Here is a 20915-nt window from a genome sequence, read left to right on the forward strand (position 1 = left end):
ACTGTAGTAGCTCTGACTTCATGCACATATATTAACGTTCATGCAAATAGAACATTTAGGCAGAGATATGTATAAATTGGCCTCAGAAAAATGCATCAACCTTAATGAATTCTCTCTCCACACTGTGGTGGGCCTGAGCAAAATGTTACGTATTGAAAAACAGGAGTATCTCCATGAGCCATTAAAACATCTTAATGGTGAAGAATTCAAGCGCTAGATTGCTTTTCTAAGAATATCCTGACTCAATACTTACGTTTTTCCAGGAAATAGATTATATTTCTATGAACTCATTAACTTTAATGAAAATGGTTTCCAGTCAAACCTTGCAACTCCCTGAAACAAGTCTTCATGCCATACCAATGGTATTCTAAGCAAACTGAAGACAGAATTAGAATTCTGAATAAACTATGTTTACCCTCTATTGGGCATTGAAAACTGACTAATCCCTGACCCCAGCAAGTATGCTGAGATCACTGCTGCCACCAAAGCTGCATACTCCATCTATTATCTGAAGCCAGTGTTCCTTTCCCTTAGATCAGATAAAATCCTTAGAAAAATGAAAATCCAGCACTGGCAGCCAACAACTCACCCTACAGACTCTGCAAGTGGCTTGGTGGACTCCTCCGAGACAAAGACATGGCATGCAAATCTGTGGTCAGCAGGGTGCTTGGTAATGAACCCAAAATATCTGATGGAGAAAATAAAATTTGTTAGCTGCCCTGAGAACAACATTTGTGGAAAAAGCAAGATATAGGTTACATTAGTTACATAGTAAAGATGATAGTTACATAGTAAAGATGATAGAGATAGATGATGATAGATAGATGATAGATAGATAGATAGATAGATAGATAGATAGATAGATAGATAGATAGATAGATAGATAGATGATATAGATATATAGATACTGTATAGATATATAAATGGAAATGGAGATAGATCCAGTAATAAATACATAAACCCATACCAACATCTCAATTATCTGGAATGTTTTTTATATACTAATTCAGTTTAAATTTAGAAAATGAGAACTATGTAGTATATTCCTAATGTGTCTACACAATGGATTATCTTAAAGCACCAAGTTGGGCCCAATTTAGATCCACTTACCAAAGTAGGGCTAGAAGCAGTTAAACGTTTAACAAATTAAAACAATTAAAATCTAATCTAGGATTGTCTAGGACTGTGCTTTGCTGCTTGAAATCCCCCTAATCAAAACATTAACATTTGCAGACATATAAATGCAACACCTATGCAACTGTTTCTGAATGACAGGCACATATGTTCCTTGATGTGCAATGATGGAGAAGTCCAGTCCAGTCCAGGCTTTATTCATGATTCAATAAACCTCACTAACAAATCCAAATTCTTATTTATCCATCAGTTTTTGTGTATTCTATTGCTTTAGGAACCTTTTACACTGAGGTCTTCTCAAAGTTATTTATAATATGAAACTGTAAAATGTATTATCAATTTATCAATAGTTTTAAAATGAGTTAGTTAAAATAAATTTTAATCATTTAATAGGAGCAACTATTATGAAACCTTTTCATTTAAAAGCCACAGAGAACAAACATTTGCTGAAACCTTAGCTAGGAATGTAGGTGTCAAGTAGTTCAAATATTTTGCTGCTCTACATGTTCAGGAATAAATGTGGAAGTGTCAACAATATTAATTTTGCAGTTCCAAATACATTTTTGTGAATAAGTGAATTCACATATGCCGAGTTCATAAATAAGGAGAATTGCCTGTAGATCCAGCTAAATTCTCTCCTTGAAAAGATTAGGGTTAGGTGCCTATCTCTAAAGCTTGTTCACCAGACTTAGCTTAAAGCCAGGTGAGAAATAAGAAACTCCATCTATTTATCTTTCAACATTGGCAAGTTCCTTCAAGTATTCTGTATTCTCAGCAGTTAAAACAACAATGCCAGCAACTAATTTAGCTGGTACAAAAATGATATGCTTATATTTAAACAGCATGGGACAGCATGTTCAGAAATCGTCTAAATCTATGGTGATGGGTGTGGAGCACCTCTCCACTTCTGTCAGTTGGGCAACTTGAAATATGGTTACAAGTGCCGGAGGGGAAACAAAATCTAAATAATCTACCAATTGCTTTCTTAATTTATCCAACATTCAGAATGTAAGAATACCACTCGACAGCCTCATTTCTAAGGCAGAATTAGGACAGCACAACATATTCTACCAAACTTTCTCCCAATTCAACAATGAAAGTAGCATGTCAACACACTCATGAGGAGTAGTCCTAGGTCTGCGTTTCCAAGACAAATGAAAAATTAACCAAAATTGGTAGAACACCTCTAATGCCATAGTCAGCAACAAATCCAAGCTCCTCTGGATTATGCCTCAGCTTCTTCAGTTGCATCCCAGTCCACCCATCAACCATCTGAAGATTCTCTGGGATAGCAGATGAAAAAAATAGCAGAGCGCTGTGCTGTTTGCAGACTAATGACACTGCAATTGAAATGTCTTCTAGCAGTTTCTTATTGATGTTAAATGTGATTAAGATGGTATCTTTTGGTAACACACAGGCTGAAGTGTGAGTCACAAACCCTCAAGTTCAACTTTCTAAAATAGGCAAAATTGAAATCACTCTAATATTTTGGATTCTACATACAGTTCAGCAATCATCTATTTTGAAAAAAAAATCTATTCAGTAGCATATGAGTTGATATAAGATTTATGATATAAGATGATTGTATGGGGTTGCAATCCAAACCCTGTCCCTTTTGTGTGTCAATATGGCATGCATGCAAAAGGGTGGTGTTTCTATCAGGACACGACTCCCAACATCTTGTACATTTTGACATTCCCCCACTCCAACGGATGACTATGCATTCATTGCACGTAGACCATCTATCTACTGTATGCCTTTAAGGTTGTTTCTATCAAACATGAAGCCATATTGGAATGGATTTAAATAATCAGCATACAGTCCAAATAATTCATATATCCTCCTTGTGTTTTGAAGCCCTTGAACAACTGACTCTTCCTGTAATCAGTCTTGAGGCTGAAGCCCAGCAAGATGTTATGCTGATGTTGGGAGAGTGTTGCCTTATAGCACCATGAGTTTTTATTGTGATCATTTAGGAGGCTTTTGTGTGCATGTTGTTTTTATTGTTTTGTGAGTCACCCAGAGTTATGGTTACAACATGAGTAGCTATAAAGCCTTTTAAATAAACAAGAAGTACCTGAGTTTAAGAAGTCAGTTTCTATTTCGAATTTTGCTCATAATAGATTAGACATAGTTAACATTGTTAACATAGAGTAGAATTTTGGCTCTGCTTTTTCATGAGTAGTCTAATCGCTGCCTGATAATAGCTACCATGCCTTCCTTCAGAAAACTGTAAACCAATGGTAAGAAAATCTTTTTGTAAGAAAAGCTGTTGACCCATGCAATGGTTCAGTCAGAGTCCAGATCTAATTATGAGAGAAATCAGAGCTAATAGAGATGCCATTACAGAACTACCGTACATAGCAATTGCTCCATGTTACCCCACAGGTTGTGTGTACATATTTACCCACTCAGTAAAGAAAGCCATTATCAATAAACAATTCAGAGAAACAAGACTGGATCACAGCTGGATAATGAACACCACAGAACAAGCATAGGTAACTTATTCAGAATAAGGAGGATCAGTAATTTCAGTGTGAGGAACACAGTGTCTATTCTACCTACAGTATTTCAAATTAGTCATATAGCTTAAGTTGTTCATTGGGAAATAATTTCTTATGCAACCAATTACACTTCAGAAAAGCCTCAAACTTCAAATTTGGAGCTGTACATAAATAATAAGTGGAGTTACTAAAGCAAAAATCAGTGGAATCTTTAGCTCTAATACCGAGCATGACAAGGAAGCTAGACTATATTTTGAGACTGACTTACTTGTTGTTCTTTGGGTGGTATCCACAAAATGAAATATTCTTCAACTGGAAAAAGTGGCTACATTTATTCCCCTGCAGAAGGTAAAGTTATCAAATATGTAATAGCCATTTCTTAAACAAAAGAGCAAGTTAAATGCTAAGTTAAAAATTAAGGATATTACTTAGGAAAAATGAAAGGTCGCTGTATAACTATAATTGTTTGCTCTGCACGGAAGCTTACAAACTGTGAAAGAGAAAGCTGCATTCAAAAGTTTTCTACTCTCACTAAAAGCTTCCATATGACATAGGAATTTGAAAAGGAAATTTGAGGCTTAGGTGTCAGGAAGGCAGCAGTAGGAACAGAATAATGTAATAATTTCAGGTACCGTTTATGTAGGATCCCAGCCCTGCATTTTATGGTGATTCATTTTGGAAGAGTTTGTAGGCCATTAATGTGGGGAAGGTTATCTATAAAGCTAAACCAGAAATCAAGATATTGTGATTTCTAGTCCTTCCTAGGCATGGATGCTGGTTGAATTACTTTGGATCAGCTACTTTCCCTCAGCTCAAGCCTCTTTACATAGTAATTGCTATAAGAAAAATAGCAGTAGGGAACAATATGTGGTACTAATAAAATAGAATATTTGTAGCTCAGGGTTGACATGAGGGGTCCTTGATGGTCTCTGAGCTTGTTTGTTTTCTTGCAGACATTTCATTGCCAAACTAGGTAATCTCATCAGTGCTACTATTGAAGCATACCCTGTCCTAAGTTGTACAAAACAAATTGTGGGCTATTAATCTAGCTAACTAACCTTCAACCATTCTTCATGGACTCTCATTGCAATCACAGTTGGAAAAAATATCTGTGTTATATGCGGCCAACAGGATCAGTTTATTTGCTGGATAAATGAAGGGCTACACTTGGCTTATTTACCCCAATGAATATGGTTATACCTTACGAAAATTGTGAGAGTGGGCAGCATACAAGTCCATGTACCTAATGAATAAATAAATATGGTTGTCTTCACAGTTTTAAACACATCTCAATTTGGATAATGATAAAAGTGTCTGTATAATATTAAACTGAACTGAATTTAGTATACATGTGTGCAAAGCAGTATAAAATAACTGGGAATTAATATTTGGGCTTTATAAGAAAAGATACATTTAAAAGTTTGGCCAAACTTTCTTTCTTTCTTCCTCCTTTCCTTTCCTTTCCTTTCCTTTCCTTTCCTTTCCTTTCCTTTCCTTTCCTTTCCTTTCCTTTCCTTTCCTTTCCTTTCCTTCCCTTCACCTCCACTGACCATGAATGGCTTTGGCAAGCAGTTCTGTTTCAGCAGGGCCTTACTATTTCTTCCTGAAAACTCCTTGTAAATTGCTTATGCAGAAAAGCTAATCAAAAGAACTTTACTATACAGATCTTCAGAAGGCTGCTTAAAATAGTAGCAGAAAGATTTAGCAAAGCGACAAAGATTATCGGAGCTTAGCAAAGAGGCCTTTGATTCCATTGTTATATCTATAGGCAGGGAGTATAGCATACATGTGTGGACTCAAGGTCAGGAACACTGCTCCCTCTCCACTACACTTAGCCAGTCGACTCCTGCAGGAAATGAGATAATGAGGCCCTGAAGAATGGAACCTCCAGGGATATGTGGACCGTGCAGGAAGCAGAACTTTACATGCAGTCCAACTCACCTTGCTGGGATCCTTGGTGTCATCATTCTTCACAGCAATCTTAACTCCTCTCATGCTGATCTCCAGGACACAGCTGGAGGGTGGGTTAAAGTGCACGGTGAGGCGACGTGTAGTGGCAATCTGTACCCAACAGAAAAAAGATCAACTGCCACAAACCATTAATGTTTCTTAGAGTTCCTACTCTTGCTTTAGAAAGCAATTTGTCTCCAATGTAGACAAGAGTAGACTCTCCCCACATCTGCCCTGTCCTTCTGTAGTTTGGACTAAGCACATTCCTTCTGAAAGAACAGGGCCCATTCTAAACATGCTCTTGGATCTAACAATATTTCTGGAGCTCAGATGGCACAGTCTTGGCCCATCTTCTCCACCGACAGTTGCTTTAAAAAAAAAAGTTTGGTCTGGCAATAGCGACTCTTCCATTACCACCCACATTTAAACCATCCTGTTTTATGCCCCACCATCTTGAAAGACTAAGTTAGTGGCTACCTGAGGAGAACCAACCTACTGCATTCAAGCTCAGTGGAGGAATCACTCTGTTTTAAGTGGGTAAAAAGATTGCCTTATTTGTCAAAAATTGGAAAAGGGCTGTTCGGTTCCATCAGGCTTTTAACTTATTTGCTCCTCAGTTTGAAAGCTAATACTACTTCCACACTATGTAACTTTTTTCTGGTTTGGTGTTTGTTTGTGTTCTGTATTTATTTATTATTTTTTGGCTTTGTTAAAAAAACGTATATATTAACTAGTTAGCTAAAACATAGAGGATCAGATCTGGGGAATCTATTCTATATGAATCTACATATATATGGACCTATCCAGAATTTCTGTTTTTTTTGGGGGGATGGAAATATACTCTTTGATGTAGCAACATCCTAGTAGTAAAACCAATCCTTTAGGAAAGTGTGTGTGTGGGAAGTGTGCACCTGTCTTTTTTATCCTTTTGAAAACTATTTAAAATGATACTGTTCAAGTTTTCTATAGTACATTCTGCTCGTTAATATTAGAGGTCTGTCCTGTTTGATTTGCTTTTAAAATATTTTAAAATATTCATGCTATCACATTGTCTTAAGTATAAAAATGCAAGATTAAATATACAAAATGCTGTTGCTTATCATGGGCAGTTTTACTGTTGCAGACTAGAAAAATGTCCAATTTAAATGAGGATATTTTATCTTAAAGGGACATGGTGGCTCAGTGGTTTAGGACGCTGAGCTTGTCGATCAGAAGGTCAGCAGTTTGGCGGGTCGAATCCCGAGTGCCGCGTAACAGAGTGAGCGCCTGTTACTCGTCCCAGCTTCTGCCAACCTAGCAGTTCGAAAGCACCTAAAAATGCAAGTAGAAAAATAGGGACCACTCCGGTGGGAAGGTAACAGCGTTCCGTGCGCCTTTGGCGTCTAGTCATGCCGGCCACATGACCACGGAGACGTCCTCGGACAAGCGCTGGCTCTTCGGCTTTGAAACGGAGATGAGCACTGGCCCCTAGAGTTGGAAACGACTAGCACGTATGTGCGGGGGAACCTTTACCTTTTTTTTATTTTATCTTAAGAATTAATCCAGGCCACTTCTTCAAATCTATTACAAAGCTGCACTTAGAGCTAGACTATTTTCTGGTAATAATCATGGTTATCATGCAGTACTAACCCTTCATGAGCTTCATTCCTTGTTATTTTGGATCTTGGCCATATTCAAGGTGGCCTTGCTTGCTTTTAAAACTCTAACCATCTAAATCTGGAAATTAACGGGGGAAATCTGTTAGTGTAAGCTCCTTCCTTTTATTTTCTGGCATTTTCATTGTCTTTCAAATCCTGCAAAAGGATTTCCCTGGCGGAGAAACTAAAGTAGAACCAATTATCTGATGAAACACGTTCTGCTCAGAACCTTGCCCATTTTAAATGGAATTTGAAATCTCCTTTGTTTAGATAAAGTGTGCAGAATTAACAAATCCATTTGGTGTCACTGGTTGTTATATTCTCTTCTTCCTGCCACTTCTTTTAATTATATTTTGGAGGGGAGGGTACTGTTCATCATTCTGATATCGTTGTGTTGAACAGCTATTTTTTCTAAATAAAAATGTATTTGTCTTTACCCAAATAAAGGATCAGGAGGTTGAGGGGGAGATGGAGAGTTGAGAAAATGTACCTTCTGCATAGCTGCACACAATACATCATTGCCTTTGTGATAAGGAACTTGGACTGAGCCAAGGAATTTCACCCGGAATTGATCTACCCAATCACTGGTTTTGCATGAATCTGAAAAATAAGGACAGTAAAAAGAATCGTACTGAAATAATATACAATCCCATATGTTTCTATGATGTTTCAGGGCTACTTCGTAAAGCTAGGGGCAACTATAAACTGAGTGACTGGCAACATATTTGGATCAGAGGAATTAGGTTCAAGAGGAACTAACATTAAGGGATGATTTACAGAAAGAAGGAGAAAAGTCCATACCTTCAGTACAGTAAATTAAAATTAAATTAAAAGCATCCCTTACTCTAGTCAATTGCAGTGGGGATGGGATAGAGTTTATGTATATTTGAAAGCCTTTGTATAACTGGAAATTAAAACCATGCCCTTTTTCTTCCATTCTAATTCTGAATATTAATTTAATTAACATTTTCTTTGGAAAACATCTTGTGCAGTGCATTGCTATTATCCAAGGGGAATAGGCTTCATCAACAGCCTTCAAATCAAAGAATGATAATGGGTAGACCGGTCCAGATAGAAGCAGAATAGCAACCCTAAACAGGATCAATACCTGTCATGTGATCTGGCTCCTTGGTGACCTCAATAGCATAGTAAGCAGGGAAGATCCCCCGATCACCAGTCCTCATGTTATAAGCTTCGTACCAATAATCTTCTGCCTGAACTTCCACCAATAAAGGATCATCCACTTCCAGCTCCAATTCATCTTCATGACGAGGCACAAACCTAAGGCGAAAACCGTTCATATTTTGTGAACCAAAGCTCTAAAAATAAAACATTAGCCTTATATTTAACAGGATCTATGGGAATCTGGTATCTGCCATAAAAATCCATCTAAGATTTTATTCTATAGCAAAGGGCTCATAAATAGTAGACTGTAAATTTTCAGACTTAATATCACAAGCCCTCGCTCACCTGAGAAGTATATCACCATAAGAATTCTGCATTGAGGATTTCAAGGTGATTTTCATGAGCAGGATGCTTAGCAATTGGATTTTCACTTTTTAAAGAAGGGCTGCTTATCTGCATAAATTATTTTTATGATGTCATATTGTTACTAGCATAACTTGCAGATGTAATATTTCTTAGATTGGCCACCTAATTTTCCTCCAAGACTTAGGTTATATGACTTCACTTTGTTTTTATACAGTGCAATAATTTATCATAAACCAGTTTGGTCTCGTGCTTAAGACATCAGGCTAGAATGCAGGACAGCATGAATTCAAGTCCTGCCTTAAGCCATAGAAGCCAGCTGAATGACTTTGGGCCATTGATTCTCTTTCAGCCCAACTCACCTCCCAGGGTTGTTGTAGGGAAAAAAGGAGAAGGATGTGTTTGCCACCTTGAATTATTTGTAAAAATAATAAAGACAAGATAGATAGATAGATAGATAGATAGATAGATAGATAGATAGATAGATGATAGACAGACAGACAGATGAAAAGATAGCAAAGCAAAGCAAAATAGGAAATGCAGGCTGCACAGAACAAAGAATGAATTTCCGTCCTACATTAGTGATTCCAAATAAGAAATCTTAAGTGTACTAATAACCAAAACATATTAAGAGACCGATTAGAGCAATCTTTTTGTTTTTTTGTTTACACCCTACTTAGAACTACAGCTGGGGAGGTCTGTAACTATATATATGGCCTTGGGTTAGGCTGAAACAGGAAATAAGATTTGTCCCGTGTCTGGGACCTAAGCAAGTGCATTCTAAATACTTAACAAACATTTAACACATATCTCCCTTGCTTCTCGGCTAACAAAGAGAGAGAGAGAGAGCCTGTGGCCTAGGGGTTAAAACAACTGCTTAAGACGCAGTTGGCCCAGGTTCGAATCTCAGAAGGGTATGGCTGACTGATGAGAACAAATAAGTTTGAAATGATCATATCTGTCTCCCTTTATTCTTTGTTAGCAAGCCAAAAAAATTCACACACACACACACACACACACACACACACACACACACATATTTCTTAAGTATTTCTTTGTTAGCAATCCAAAATTTTTTACATATATCTATATATATCTATATATCTATATCTATATATCTATATCTATATCTATATATCTATATATATATATATATATATATATATATATATATATATATATATATATATATATATATATATATATATATATCTACATCTAGATCTACATATCTATATCTATATCATCTATCTATCTATCTATCTATCTATCTATCTATCTATCTATCTATCTATCTATCTATCATCTATCAACACACAACTTCTTCCTCCTATTTTCCCCACAATAACAACCCTCTGAGGTGGGTTGGGCTGAGATTCATGGTCTCCCACTTTCTAGACTGGTGCCTTAACCAACAGACTAAATTATTAGTATTATTAATAGTTACATTTTATTATTAATAGATACTCATATTCAGCTTATTGTATAGTGTTTAAGAGCCTTGGTGGAGCAGTGGGCTAATGCCTCCTTAACTAACACCAGCTGCCTGCAATTATTGCAGGTTCGCATCCCACCAGGCTCAAGGTTGACTCAGCCTTCCATTCTTCCGAGGTAGGTAAAATGAGGACCCAGATTGTTGGGGGCAATAAGCTGACTTTGTAATAATGCCGCTTGGGGGGGGAAAGCCCTAATAAGCAGGCATATGCATAGAATGAAGGCTATTGCTAAGCACATTTGATTTGTGCTTAGATTGTAAGCCGCCCTGAGTCTTCGGAGAAGGGCGGGATATAAATGGGATTAAAAAAAAATGGAATGAAATTTTAAATGTTTAATTCAAGATCTTTAATTAAGGATCAAGACCCAGAATTGATTGGGCTTTACAAGGTAACCTAACGTAAGATTTGAGGATTCCATTCCAGATCACAGAGAACATTTTACTGACTTACTTTTATGGATCATGTTGGGTGCATAACATGGGAAGTAAAGTTCAACATAATTATAGGGACCAGAATGGATCTGCTGTAGCACATTCTTATAGCAACATCAAACAGAGTTTTTTGGCAACATCACATGCATGATAAATCCACATTTTTGGTATATTTCAGTATCCCACTGATATTTTAAAAACTTACTTCTCTTTCCAACACCACATTTATAAAATCATTAATATTGAATTAAAATAAGAAAGTGTAAAACAGCCTCTCATACGCCAATATATTACATTTTCAACATAGTGAACTTGACAACTAAATCTTGCTAAACGTCCTCCTGAATGTCCAACAAACACACACATAAAATAATATTTTTTTATTAATCACATCTTCAGATTATAAAATTTAAAACATTGATTTATTAATTCAGGGTATTCCAACTCATTACTCCAAATTACTTACAGATTACCAGTAACTATCTTACAGTTCAATTGTCTATAAAATGAATTGTAGATTTAGAATTAACCAAAGTTTCATCCAATTATGACAATGATTTGTGGGATTTTGATGCTGCTAAAGCATCCAGTCCAAACTGTTTATTCAAAATATGTTTTCATGAACAAATTAATTAATGAATTTAGACAATTCAGGCTTTTTTTGCAACACAGTACTGTAATTATTTTGAAGGACTGATTAACTATAAGCTGATTTAAAATATTAATGCCATTTTTTTGCCCATGAAATGAAAAAATAGCTGCAATTTCCATACTAGGATTATCCACCGTCAGTTTCTCAGGGAAACAAGGATCAAATTTAAGCTGAATATTATTATCCAAATATGTCTTATAGTCTTTAGTGGTGGAAAAACAAATGACTTTGAGAGGTCCTTGGTGCTCTCTGAGCGTGGTTGTTTTCTTGAAGATGTTTCATTATGCAAACTAGGTGCCGGTAACTTCATCAGTGCTAGTAAGGATGGGATTTGCTCTCAGATTACATTCTAGTGGCCTGTCAGTGTTGGTGGGGGTGATTTTGGAAGTTCTTTGGTTGGGCTGTTTACTATTAGCTTGTTTGGAAGATCCTTGATTGGGGTATTGTTTACTTCTTACTTGGTCTGATATTAATCTTGGAGCTAATCTATGCTCATCTGGGTGTTGACTGCTGGTAGAGAGGTGTTTTGGTCTTTCCCTCCCCTTTTTGGTTTGCTGATTGTCTCTTTTGCCCATTATATAGATATTGTATATATCTATGTGTCCATCGATGGCCAATTTGTCACCATCCTAGACCAAGCCAAGTCCAAAATGCTAGAAAATTTCTAGATGCCTTGCACTCTGACAAAGTAGCCATCATTTATGCAGTGGTTCTTTATTAATGTATGGAAAAATTCAACCAACATTACTGTATTTTGTGTGATCCACGTTTAATCTGTTGTTCAAAAGCTGAAATATTTTCTATGCATCTATTATATGATGCCTATCTTTGTATATCTGTTTCTTTTGGTCATTTGCCATTGTGTATTTTTAAAATCCTTTTTCTGTGTTTTAAAGCAACTGGCGTGTGTGTGTGTGCATGCGTTAAGGATAGAAAAAAAAACAATGACCTACTAATTCAGTTTGTGAGTAAAATTCCTGTGGATCACATGATAAGAGGGCATCACTGGTTAGAAGTGCAGGGGGAGTCTATCATCTGGGATGATGGGATTGTTTTTTCTGCCCCAAACTTACCTGAAAACAGCTCGGTGAGTCTGCTCCTGCTCTTCCCCATTGATCATGCAAGAAAAAAGCCCAAAGGACTCAGCACCTGAAAAGAGGGAAAATGCTGCAGCCACCTAATCATTCTCCTCCTCAAACAATAATATTAACTATTATTCAGAACCCATCTTGCTAATCAGAAATCCCCTGGGATTATTTTAAATGTACAAAATATTAAAAGTAAAGAATACTAACATCCAATAGGAATCCACTAAAGAGAAAAAGAAAAAAAGCAGACTTAAACGCTTCGTATATTTTGATGACTGGAGAACATTTACATGAAGAGAATAACTTAACTGAACAGATAGCTTCTAATGAAAGAGATCACACATTAAGATTTTTTTTTAAAAAAAAATGTTGACGTATCTGGAATATGAGTATGTTTCTTTCCCTGAAATCCATGAAGGTGGGTGGGTGTGTCAAAAATGGCAGTCGTGGCTATATGATTGAAACCTTGTCCCTTTGTACATGTGATGTCAACACATATATAAAAGGGGCAGGGCTTTGATCATAGGGTTGTGACCAGCATCTTGACTTTTCTGATCCCCACAGATAACCAACTGTACTTGATTTGCAATATTCCAAATTTCTGTAAACCTGTTTGGTCAGAAGAAATGGGCACATCTAAAAAAACACAATAATGTATATGCAGTAATTATTTTCAATTCTTCTCAGCTTTCTAACTTGTCATCAGATTTATTCATTCTTTGGATATTGACAATCTAGAGAAACTATCATTATGGTGCTTAAGTCTCAACCATCTGCTTAATTCTATCTGTGGCTTTTTCAGCATCAAGACTTAAAATGTTGAGAACAACCATTTTAAATTGCCAAAAGATGTCCAGACGTTTTAAGGGCATTGTAATGCAAGAAGGAAATTGCCAGCAAAAATTAAAATCCATTCCAGTCCTGAGAAGAATGGTTATCATTCTAGTCTGGGCTGGGCAACCAATACTTGATGGTCAAATAACTTGAAACATCCTTGCTATTTTCTTGCATTCTACACTGAAATTGCCATTTGATTTTGTGAAGCCAAATTAGAAGTTAAAGATGCTGCTTCTTGTAGAATTTTCTTTTGTACACCTAGCAACCTTGTTGTAACTCTTATTATAACAGGATTCAAACCTTTGACAAGTGGAATTTTTCTCTGTCTCACATGAGGCTCTCAATTCCTCCCACCCTCTCCCTTCTTTCTAGGGCCTGTGGAAAATGATTTTTTTCTCAGCACTCACTGGAAGAACGTGACCGGCCACTCATGAAGACATTGAGGAACTTCTTAGAGAAGTGGATGTCTGCCTCAGGGGTGGAATCCTCAGAGAGACAAACAGAATCACGTTTCAGGGCATCTTCTTCATACTCCTCCCCAATGGCTGATTCATATGGTGAGGAGACACAGTTGTCATAGACGGTGGCTGAATCACTCTCATCACTGTAACCTGAGTAACACTGTTTCAGACTAACAAGTTCGAGCTGTACATCCTCATCCACCACCAGTGTATATTTGACTGAGTCATAGGAGAGGGCGCTGGTATCAGAGCTCACTGATGCCCTCTGGAAATTATGGCAAGGCCGATAGCCATCATTACTGCTGCTATACACAGTCCGTGGTGTGTTCATTTTGTCAGGTGAAGATAAGTAATCCAGCACTTCATCCTCCTCACTGATTGAGGAATTGGGTTTTCCTGTCATTTGTGGGTAGCCAGAAGTGTCTATATCAGAGCTAATGGACATCCGGTTGTCACTGGACTGTGACATGAATGGCTTCTCAGACTCCAGGGGGTCCAAATTCTTTTGTACTGGTGTTAGGTAAATCTCCTCAGTAGCTTCCAATCTCACATCAGTCTGGTAGCGAATACGATCCCGATAAGCTTCAGGTCCTCTTGTTACTACCACCACAGTGGGGTTCTGGGATGAGAGGCGGTTGACAGCCTGCTGCTTGTCAGGTGCTCGAGAGGAGGCCAGACAGGCTGATGCAATCTGTGTTGAAGCTGTACGCCGGCATGGGCTCTCTGTGGATGTACCCCGATCTTTGGTGGAGGCTGTGCTATTTTGGTGAGTGACCTCATCGCTCAGGCAAATGTGGTCATGGGGTGGTGTCTGCTCACCTATAGTAGGTAAAAAGCAAGGAGAAGGAAGGAACATATAAAATAACCAACAAGATACAGATAACAGGGTTTTGATACACTTCTTGTAGTTCATTCAAAGCAGTGGTAAGTCCACTGGAGTTGTATCTACATGTTTCACAGAGTATATCCAGAGGATTAAGAGATAAATCCTACGTATGTGGACAGCTGAATATTAAAATACTCACCTATCAAAGTGAAGTCAGGTTTGACTTTGACCTACCAGAATAATCATAGTCAGTAACAAATACATTGAGCATCCTAAGTGTTTCTATTCCCAGTCCAAAATGCTTATAAAATCTTTTGTCTTAGAAAGGCCAGTGTTTGGAACAATGCCTTACAACTAGAGCCAATAAGCACATTGTTTCTGGGAACTGAAAGTTGTGTATGCTAACTGACACACTGCATTGTGTGTGCATATCTATAGATTGATCTCTCTCTCCCTCTCTCTCTCTGACTCAGAAGATGACATCCATGAAATTTCTACCATTTTTATCCTTCCACTAAAGGAAGTCAAAAGGATATGACTTGTAATTTTCCCTTACAACAAAACTATGAAATACCTTACATCGAGAGACTGATGTGCTTAATAACAGCTTCAAGTATGACATCTGAATTTAAAAGTCCAATATGTCATACTCTTTCCAGCACATCACATTCCCCAAAGTGCTGTTCTGTGAATGTGATTCGTGTTAAAAAAAAAGCAAAGAAGGAAAAAGAAAAATGCTGGCCTAAAGGAATCAAGGCACAAAAAGCCAGCTCTCAAATGGCTCGAGTCCAAGTAGTCAATTAATAAAACTACAGCATTCCTTGCAAGATGCCAGCTGAAGTAAAAAGACATTAGAAGATTATAAGGAGGAGGTCCAAGCATTGGGGACCATTCCAGCAGGCAGAAGGGGGGGGGGAAGCCAATCTGCCTGTGCTGAGAGATGAACTCACCCGTTTTCAGGGGGGATGATGACCGAGACACTCGTTCCTGCCAACTGTGCTTTTTCCCCAGAGAGTTGTTATTCAGAGTGTCCTGAAGAAAAGAACAAAGAGGGCTTGTATCTGCAAGGGAAAGTGGCTCATGGCACAAAGAGGCACACACACACCCAGAGAGCTATTGTCAGTGTGCATGTGGGAAAGGGGGCTATTCAGAGGGATCCCACCACTCCCTCCTTCTGTTGCTCCCCATCTGCAGCCTCCTCGTAGCAAGCATAGAAACAGGAGAAGGGAAAAACTGAGGTGACGCAGCAGGCTACAAGAAGGAAAGTAACCAAGGAAGCTGAGCCTTCCCTTTCTGGGGCCTCTTCGGTCAGTTGGTCCCTATGAAGGGGAACTGAATTACACAGATGTTTAACTCCCATCCTGTTGTCTCTCATTTCATTCAGAATATGGCCAGATGGAGGACTCTAAATGCTATCAGTCAAAAGACAGAGTGCAGCTAGTATTTTGGAGGGTTTTTTTAAAAAAAGGAGGAAAAGAACTGGGAAAGCACCAGATTGTTACAAGTGACATCACATCACTCCAACAATGAGGCACTACTCAGTTTCCATATTTACTTATCGAATCAACTGTAAAGTTGGAAGGGCCACAAGGAGTTTAGTCCAATCTCTAGTCCAACTCTGTAATGCTCAAGCAGACCAATTAAACCATCCATGAGAAACTTCCAGAGATGGAGAATCCACAACCTCCACTGTTTTATAGATTTTATCATCAGCATTTTAGCATGCCACAACATCCCACCCAGTCTACCTATCTCATTTGCCAATCTTTGCCCTGAAGAGTGGGAAGTGCACCCATACCTTCTTGAGTGAGTGAAGAATTACATGAACTGGAAATTGTGGTGAACAAAACATTTAAGCAGCAAACATGCATAGAATTGTGAAATATGTATATCTTTTAAAGATAGATGGCATTTGCAATCTAGAATAAATATTTAGTTCTACTCTCACACTTCTGTACATAGCTGCCCAGAGTCACCTTGTATGGGAGACAGGTGGCATAATATATTAAATAAGTAAGTAAATAAATAAATAAAATGTAAAGCTGCTGAAGCTCATTGTACTCTTCACTTCCATCTCATCCACTTCTGATACACTTTACTTTTCTATCTTGTATTGTGCACATCTCAGTAAATTACTTATAGATGTTGTTTTATCCTGTCCATTCCTGCCTCAACCCTGGTACTACCAGACTCTCTACCTCTACCACTGTGAAATTGTTATATCATCAGTCCACACTCTATCACTTCAGGTAGAGTAGGAGGGCCCTCAATATGCTTTCCTTCAAAAATCTAATGGGCCAAAACTGTGTGTTAAAAGTTGCTCTATAAGTGAAATGGGTGGTCTCTAAATCTGATGTATAAGTAAATACATTCCATATGTACCTGAGTGCCAAGCCATACAAAGCTTTAAAATTGATAACCAGCACTTTGAATTGGTCTCAGAAGCAAACTTTAACCAACGCATTCAGTAATACTGCTGACTTTGCTAGACTTTGATTTTGCTAAAATGGCTTGCCCCTCTCTTTTCTCCCCCTCTCCCACAAAAAGGTTTTTTTTTCCTACAGCCAGGTTAAGTGTAAATTGAAGAGATATAAATGCATCAGAAGTTTCAAGCATGGCACTCACTTTCCTGTCCTGTATTTTTATGACATAGTGGTTACTTTATAAATATGAGGTGGTTATCTCATTGGATGCAGTTTAATCCTACTTCGTTGCAATGAAGTGATAGGGTATCAAAAGACCCCTCTTGCACTGAAAGCGTTTTGAGACCATGCACAGTCAACGTAATTCTGGAAGATCATTGAAGGGCATGTCTCCTTTTAGAACTTAAGCTGCTCCTGTCCAGTCTTATGCCATCTTGACTCTAAGCCGGTTTAAGAAAATCCTGTCCAGATGGAGTCACTACTGCAACAGCTTGCAAGATACGGTATTCAGTCTGAATGGTAGCTACTGTTAGGCATCTGTGCCTCTCACCTTTATTTTCCAGGAAAGTAAATGACCAGTCACTTTTCTTCCTGTAGGCAAGGCTTCCTCTGTGTGTGTGTGTGTGTGTGTGTGTGTGTACAGAAACATTAAACTGAATTTGTTTATATACAAGGGTTAAAACACTGAAATCAAATATGTACAAGTATAATGAGCAAATATAAGAACATTAAAAGCAAATATCCTTTTCTTATTGCTTTATTTTTTTATTGTTTTTAGAGTATCTTTTTCATGAGTGCTGAAATACCACAGGTATAACTCTTGCCTTGGTAACAGAAGGCTGTTGGTTGCAACCCAGCAATTTTTAAATCATTTTTTTTCTTCTCTGTGCTGTTTGACAAGCACAGCAGTGCACCTTTTTACTATTCCAACCACCTCAGGTAAAAAATTTCATCCCCAGATCCCTAACAACTGTCTATGTTTCTTCCTTGATATGATTACATTCCCCCTTCCAAAATCTGTAAATGTACTAAATTTTAGCTAAATTCGGTTTCAAATATTTGGTTCAAATAGTAATAGTCCTCAGAATGCCAAAATTGGCTGCAAAACCCAACTGTCCCAAAATATTTTAAGAGCTAAGATTCTAATTCAACAGATGCTTAATTATTATGGCACCAGTTACAGTAGAAGGTACATTTACGTATATTTTCTATCAGCAGGCAAAAGCTAGCAAGTATATTACTCTAGATTTTTGAGGTAGATTGCCTGAAACAGGGTGAATAGCTGCCTTTAGGTCACTGAGTCGAGCTTTGTGACTAAATAGATCTCTTCCAAGCACAACTTCGCCATAGCATAGGGATAGAGAAATATAATGTGAAGAAAAAGATTTACTTCCCCACCCTGCAGTATGCTTGTGACTTTCCTCAATAATTGCATTGTTTCTCTCTTTTTCTTTTAAACTAGAAACTCCAGCCATGGACAATAGGAAGTTTTATTGATGTGCTGACATTAAAGCTTATTCTGAACTGAACAAAGTTTGCCCCTATAGTAAAATTTGCAAGGAACACATGAGCTGTCTATACTAGTGAAACAATGCCAGTTGCTATTTAAAAAAATGTAATTAAAAACAATAATAATGGCATTATATCTCTGGTCCAGCTGATTATAATAAACTCTTGGTTTGTCTAAGAAACTACTCATTTCCTTCAGCCAGGGCCCAGATCTTTGTTGCCCATTACATCTTCATTTTCATTTCCCAATATTATTTCCAGAAATGCTTTGGGCCTCCTATAAGTCTCAACAACATTCCTAACAAATAAAAATGATGCCTAGTGCTCTATTTGGAAAATGCTTCTTTACAGTACTAGCCCAAAGAAAAGGTGGTGAGCTACAGGAATTAGCAGGTTCACTGTTGAGATGGAGCTGATACCATGTTCACCATCTTGCCTTCTGAGAAATAGGGGGTTTTGTGCCTGCTTACAATCATTACCACAGCCTTCCCCTTGATGCCACTATTTCAGAGTCCCATAACATCCTCTCCGTAGTCCAGTTGTATCCTGTAGCTGAAAAAGTTGCCAATCGCTACCTTAACAGTTGACTTAACTTCACTCTTTTCTGGAACTAATAGCACCTGAGATATTTCAGATATTCATGTGCAATATTTTTGCTTTCCACATGACTACAATTTTTCTGCCTACACCTCCATTGTCAACTGCATACTGACACCAGTTCCCAATGCCACCCACCCACCCCAGTCTTTGCCATCTGCTTCTCCTTTGCATTTTCCATAAAAATTGTCACAGGAAAAATCTTATTTAGCAAATGGAGTTGTATCCCAGAACAACATATAATTAAAAATAGTCCATGGTGGAACTTTCCTCACTGCTGTAGAGATGAAAGAGGAGAAAAGGACATAAAAGGTGGGCAGTTTGTGAATAATTAAAGTATGGGGCTCTGAAACAGTCACAACTCCAAATGAAGGGGCAATATAACAGCACAGAACAGGGAGATTTGACAGTATTCTCTTATACCACACGGTTTAGCAGAAAACACCGTTCATACATTTTGTATCACTTTGAAGAGCATTCCCAGTTCCTTTAAATCAGTCTCCTGGGAAGCAGTACTTTTAATACTTTTAACTATTTTCCCACCTCCACTTTCCCATCTACAACTAATGCAACTGCCTTGAGTCTTTTGAATTAGACTCTACTCAATGGAAGCTATTAATATCTATTATTTTGAAGGAAGCCTTCTCAGCCTAGTGACCTTTAGAAGTGTTGGCTTACAGCTTCAGTCACCAATGCTGGCTATTGATGATAAGAGTTCTGTCTTACCTGGAAGGCAGATAAGTTGCTATAGGGTCCTTTTTATTATATCAGCCTCTTATAGCTGTCTGTCTGTAATGTCTTTTCTCTAGACATCCATTGTTTTGTTTTGATAGAGTTACTTCCCTGAGGCTTCAAAAATCCTTGTGACCTCTACAAGGCAGCAAAGATTTACAGTTCTCTCTATTTCCTTTAAGGATTAAGCATCTAGGATCATTTTGAGTTTAGCTGCCAAGCTAGAGTGACCTAGGATTTCAGAAAATCCTATTTATTCACACTTTGTTTCCTCCCAGCAGCATCCTCTCTCAGCTTTTAGCACAATTCAGAAGTATAGTAGATCTATCTTCCATGATAAATTATTCCTTTGGCCCTAGTGGTTTTGTTTTTAACTCTGGTATGTCAAGAATACTTCACAATCCCTTAGGTCAGCCCAAGATATCTACATTAGCCTTTATAATCTCTGCAAAAAGTTCAACTGTACAGTATTTTATGTTCACCCCTTAGGAAAGAAATAAAACAAATACACAGAATAGACAAAATAACATTCCTAACCTCATAAGGTGACTTTCTGAATGGTGAAAAAGTTTTGTCTTATTTCTATGACTTCAGAATGAAAAAGCCATAAGGTATGTTAAACAATCATGGAATATTTTATAGCCTAAAGTCCTGAGAAATGAGATCCTTCCATAGATTGCAATACTTTACATTATATCAGAGACAAAGTCTAATTGAAGTCAAGGGAACAGTGGATTTCACTAAACACGCCTAAACCTGTGCTAATTTCTCTCCAGCTCACACTGTATTATACATACACTCTGAATAGATCCTCCATTCATTAGCTGAGCTGGCATCACGAACAAGCATATTCTAAAAAAGGAATTAATTGCATCTTACATTATTATACATTTTATTGCCAGCAAAAAAGGGATTAATTGCAACCGAACCCTAGATTGGGAATTCATAGCATTGCTCAATCTATGTATACTTTTATTTCTTGAAAGGTATCCCTCCAGCCTAATGCAAGGTCTCTATCTCCTTTGATCACTAAGAATTGATCCACATCCAGAGCTTGCCAATTTTCAGATGTTAGAACACATTTTGAATCAAAGGCATATACTGTGAATGGCAGAGAACACAAAGGGGGGCAAGTGACCTTCAAGTGTAT

The 20915-nt window shown here is 37.7% G+C and overlaps 1 protein-coding gene across 2 annotated transcripts in view; it reads right to left on the reverse strand.

Moving 5' to 3' along the window:
- Nucleotides 1-20915, reverse strand: part of MAPK8IP1 (mitogen-activated protein kinase 8 interacting protein 1) — a 72352-nt gene that overhangs the window by 3193 nt on the left and 48244 nt on the right. For both annotated transcript variants that reach the window (XM_081325211.1, XM_081325212.1), the window contains exons 4-11: nt 15455-15536; nt 13625-14497; nt 12366-12441; nt 8334-8506; nt 7716-7825; nt 5580-5699; nt 3907-3977; nt 590-688 (exon numbers count right to left, since the gene is read on the reverse strand). In XM_081325211.1, coding sequence (XP_081181337.1) covers nt 590-688; nt 3907-3977; nt 5580-5699; nt 7716-7825; nt 8334-8506; nt 12366-12441; nt 13625-14497; nt 15455-15536 — 1604 coding nt within the window. The remainder of the gene's footprint in view (nt 1-589; nt 689-3906; nt 3978-5579; nt 5700-7715; nt 7826-8333; nt 8507-12365; nt 12442-13624; nt 14498-15454; nt 15537-20915) is intronic.

The sequence above is a fragment of the Vipera berus genome (genome assembly GCF_964194415.1).
Source record: "Vipera berus genome assembly, chromosome: 1".
Taxonomy (NCBI): Eukaryota; Metazoa; Chordata; class Lepidosauria; order Squamata; family Viperidae; genus Vipera; species Vipera berus.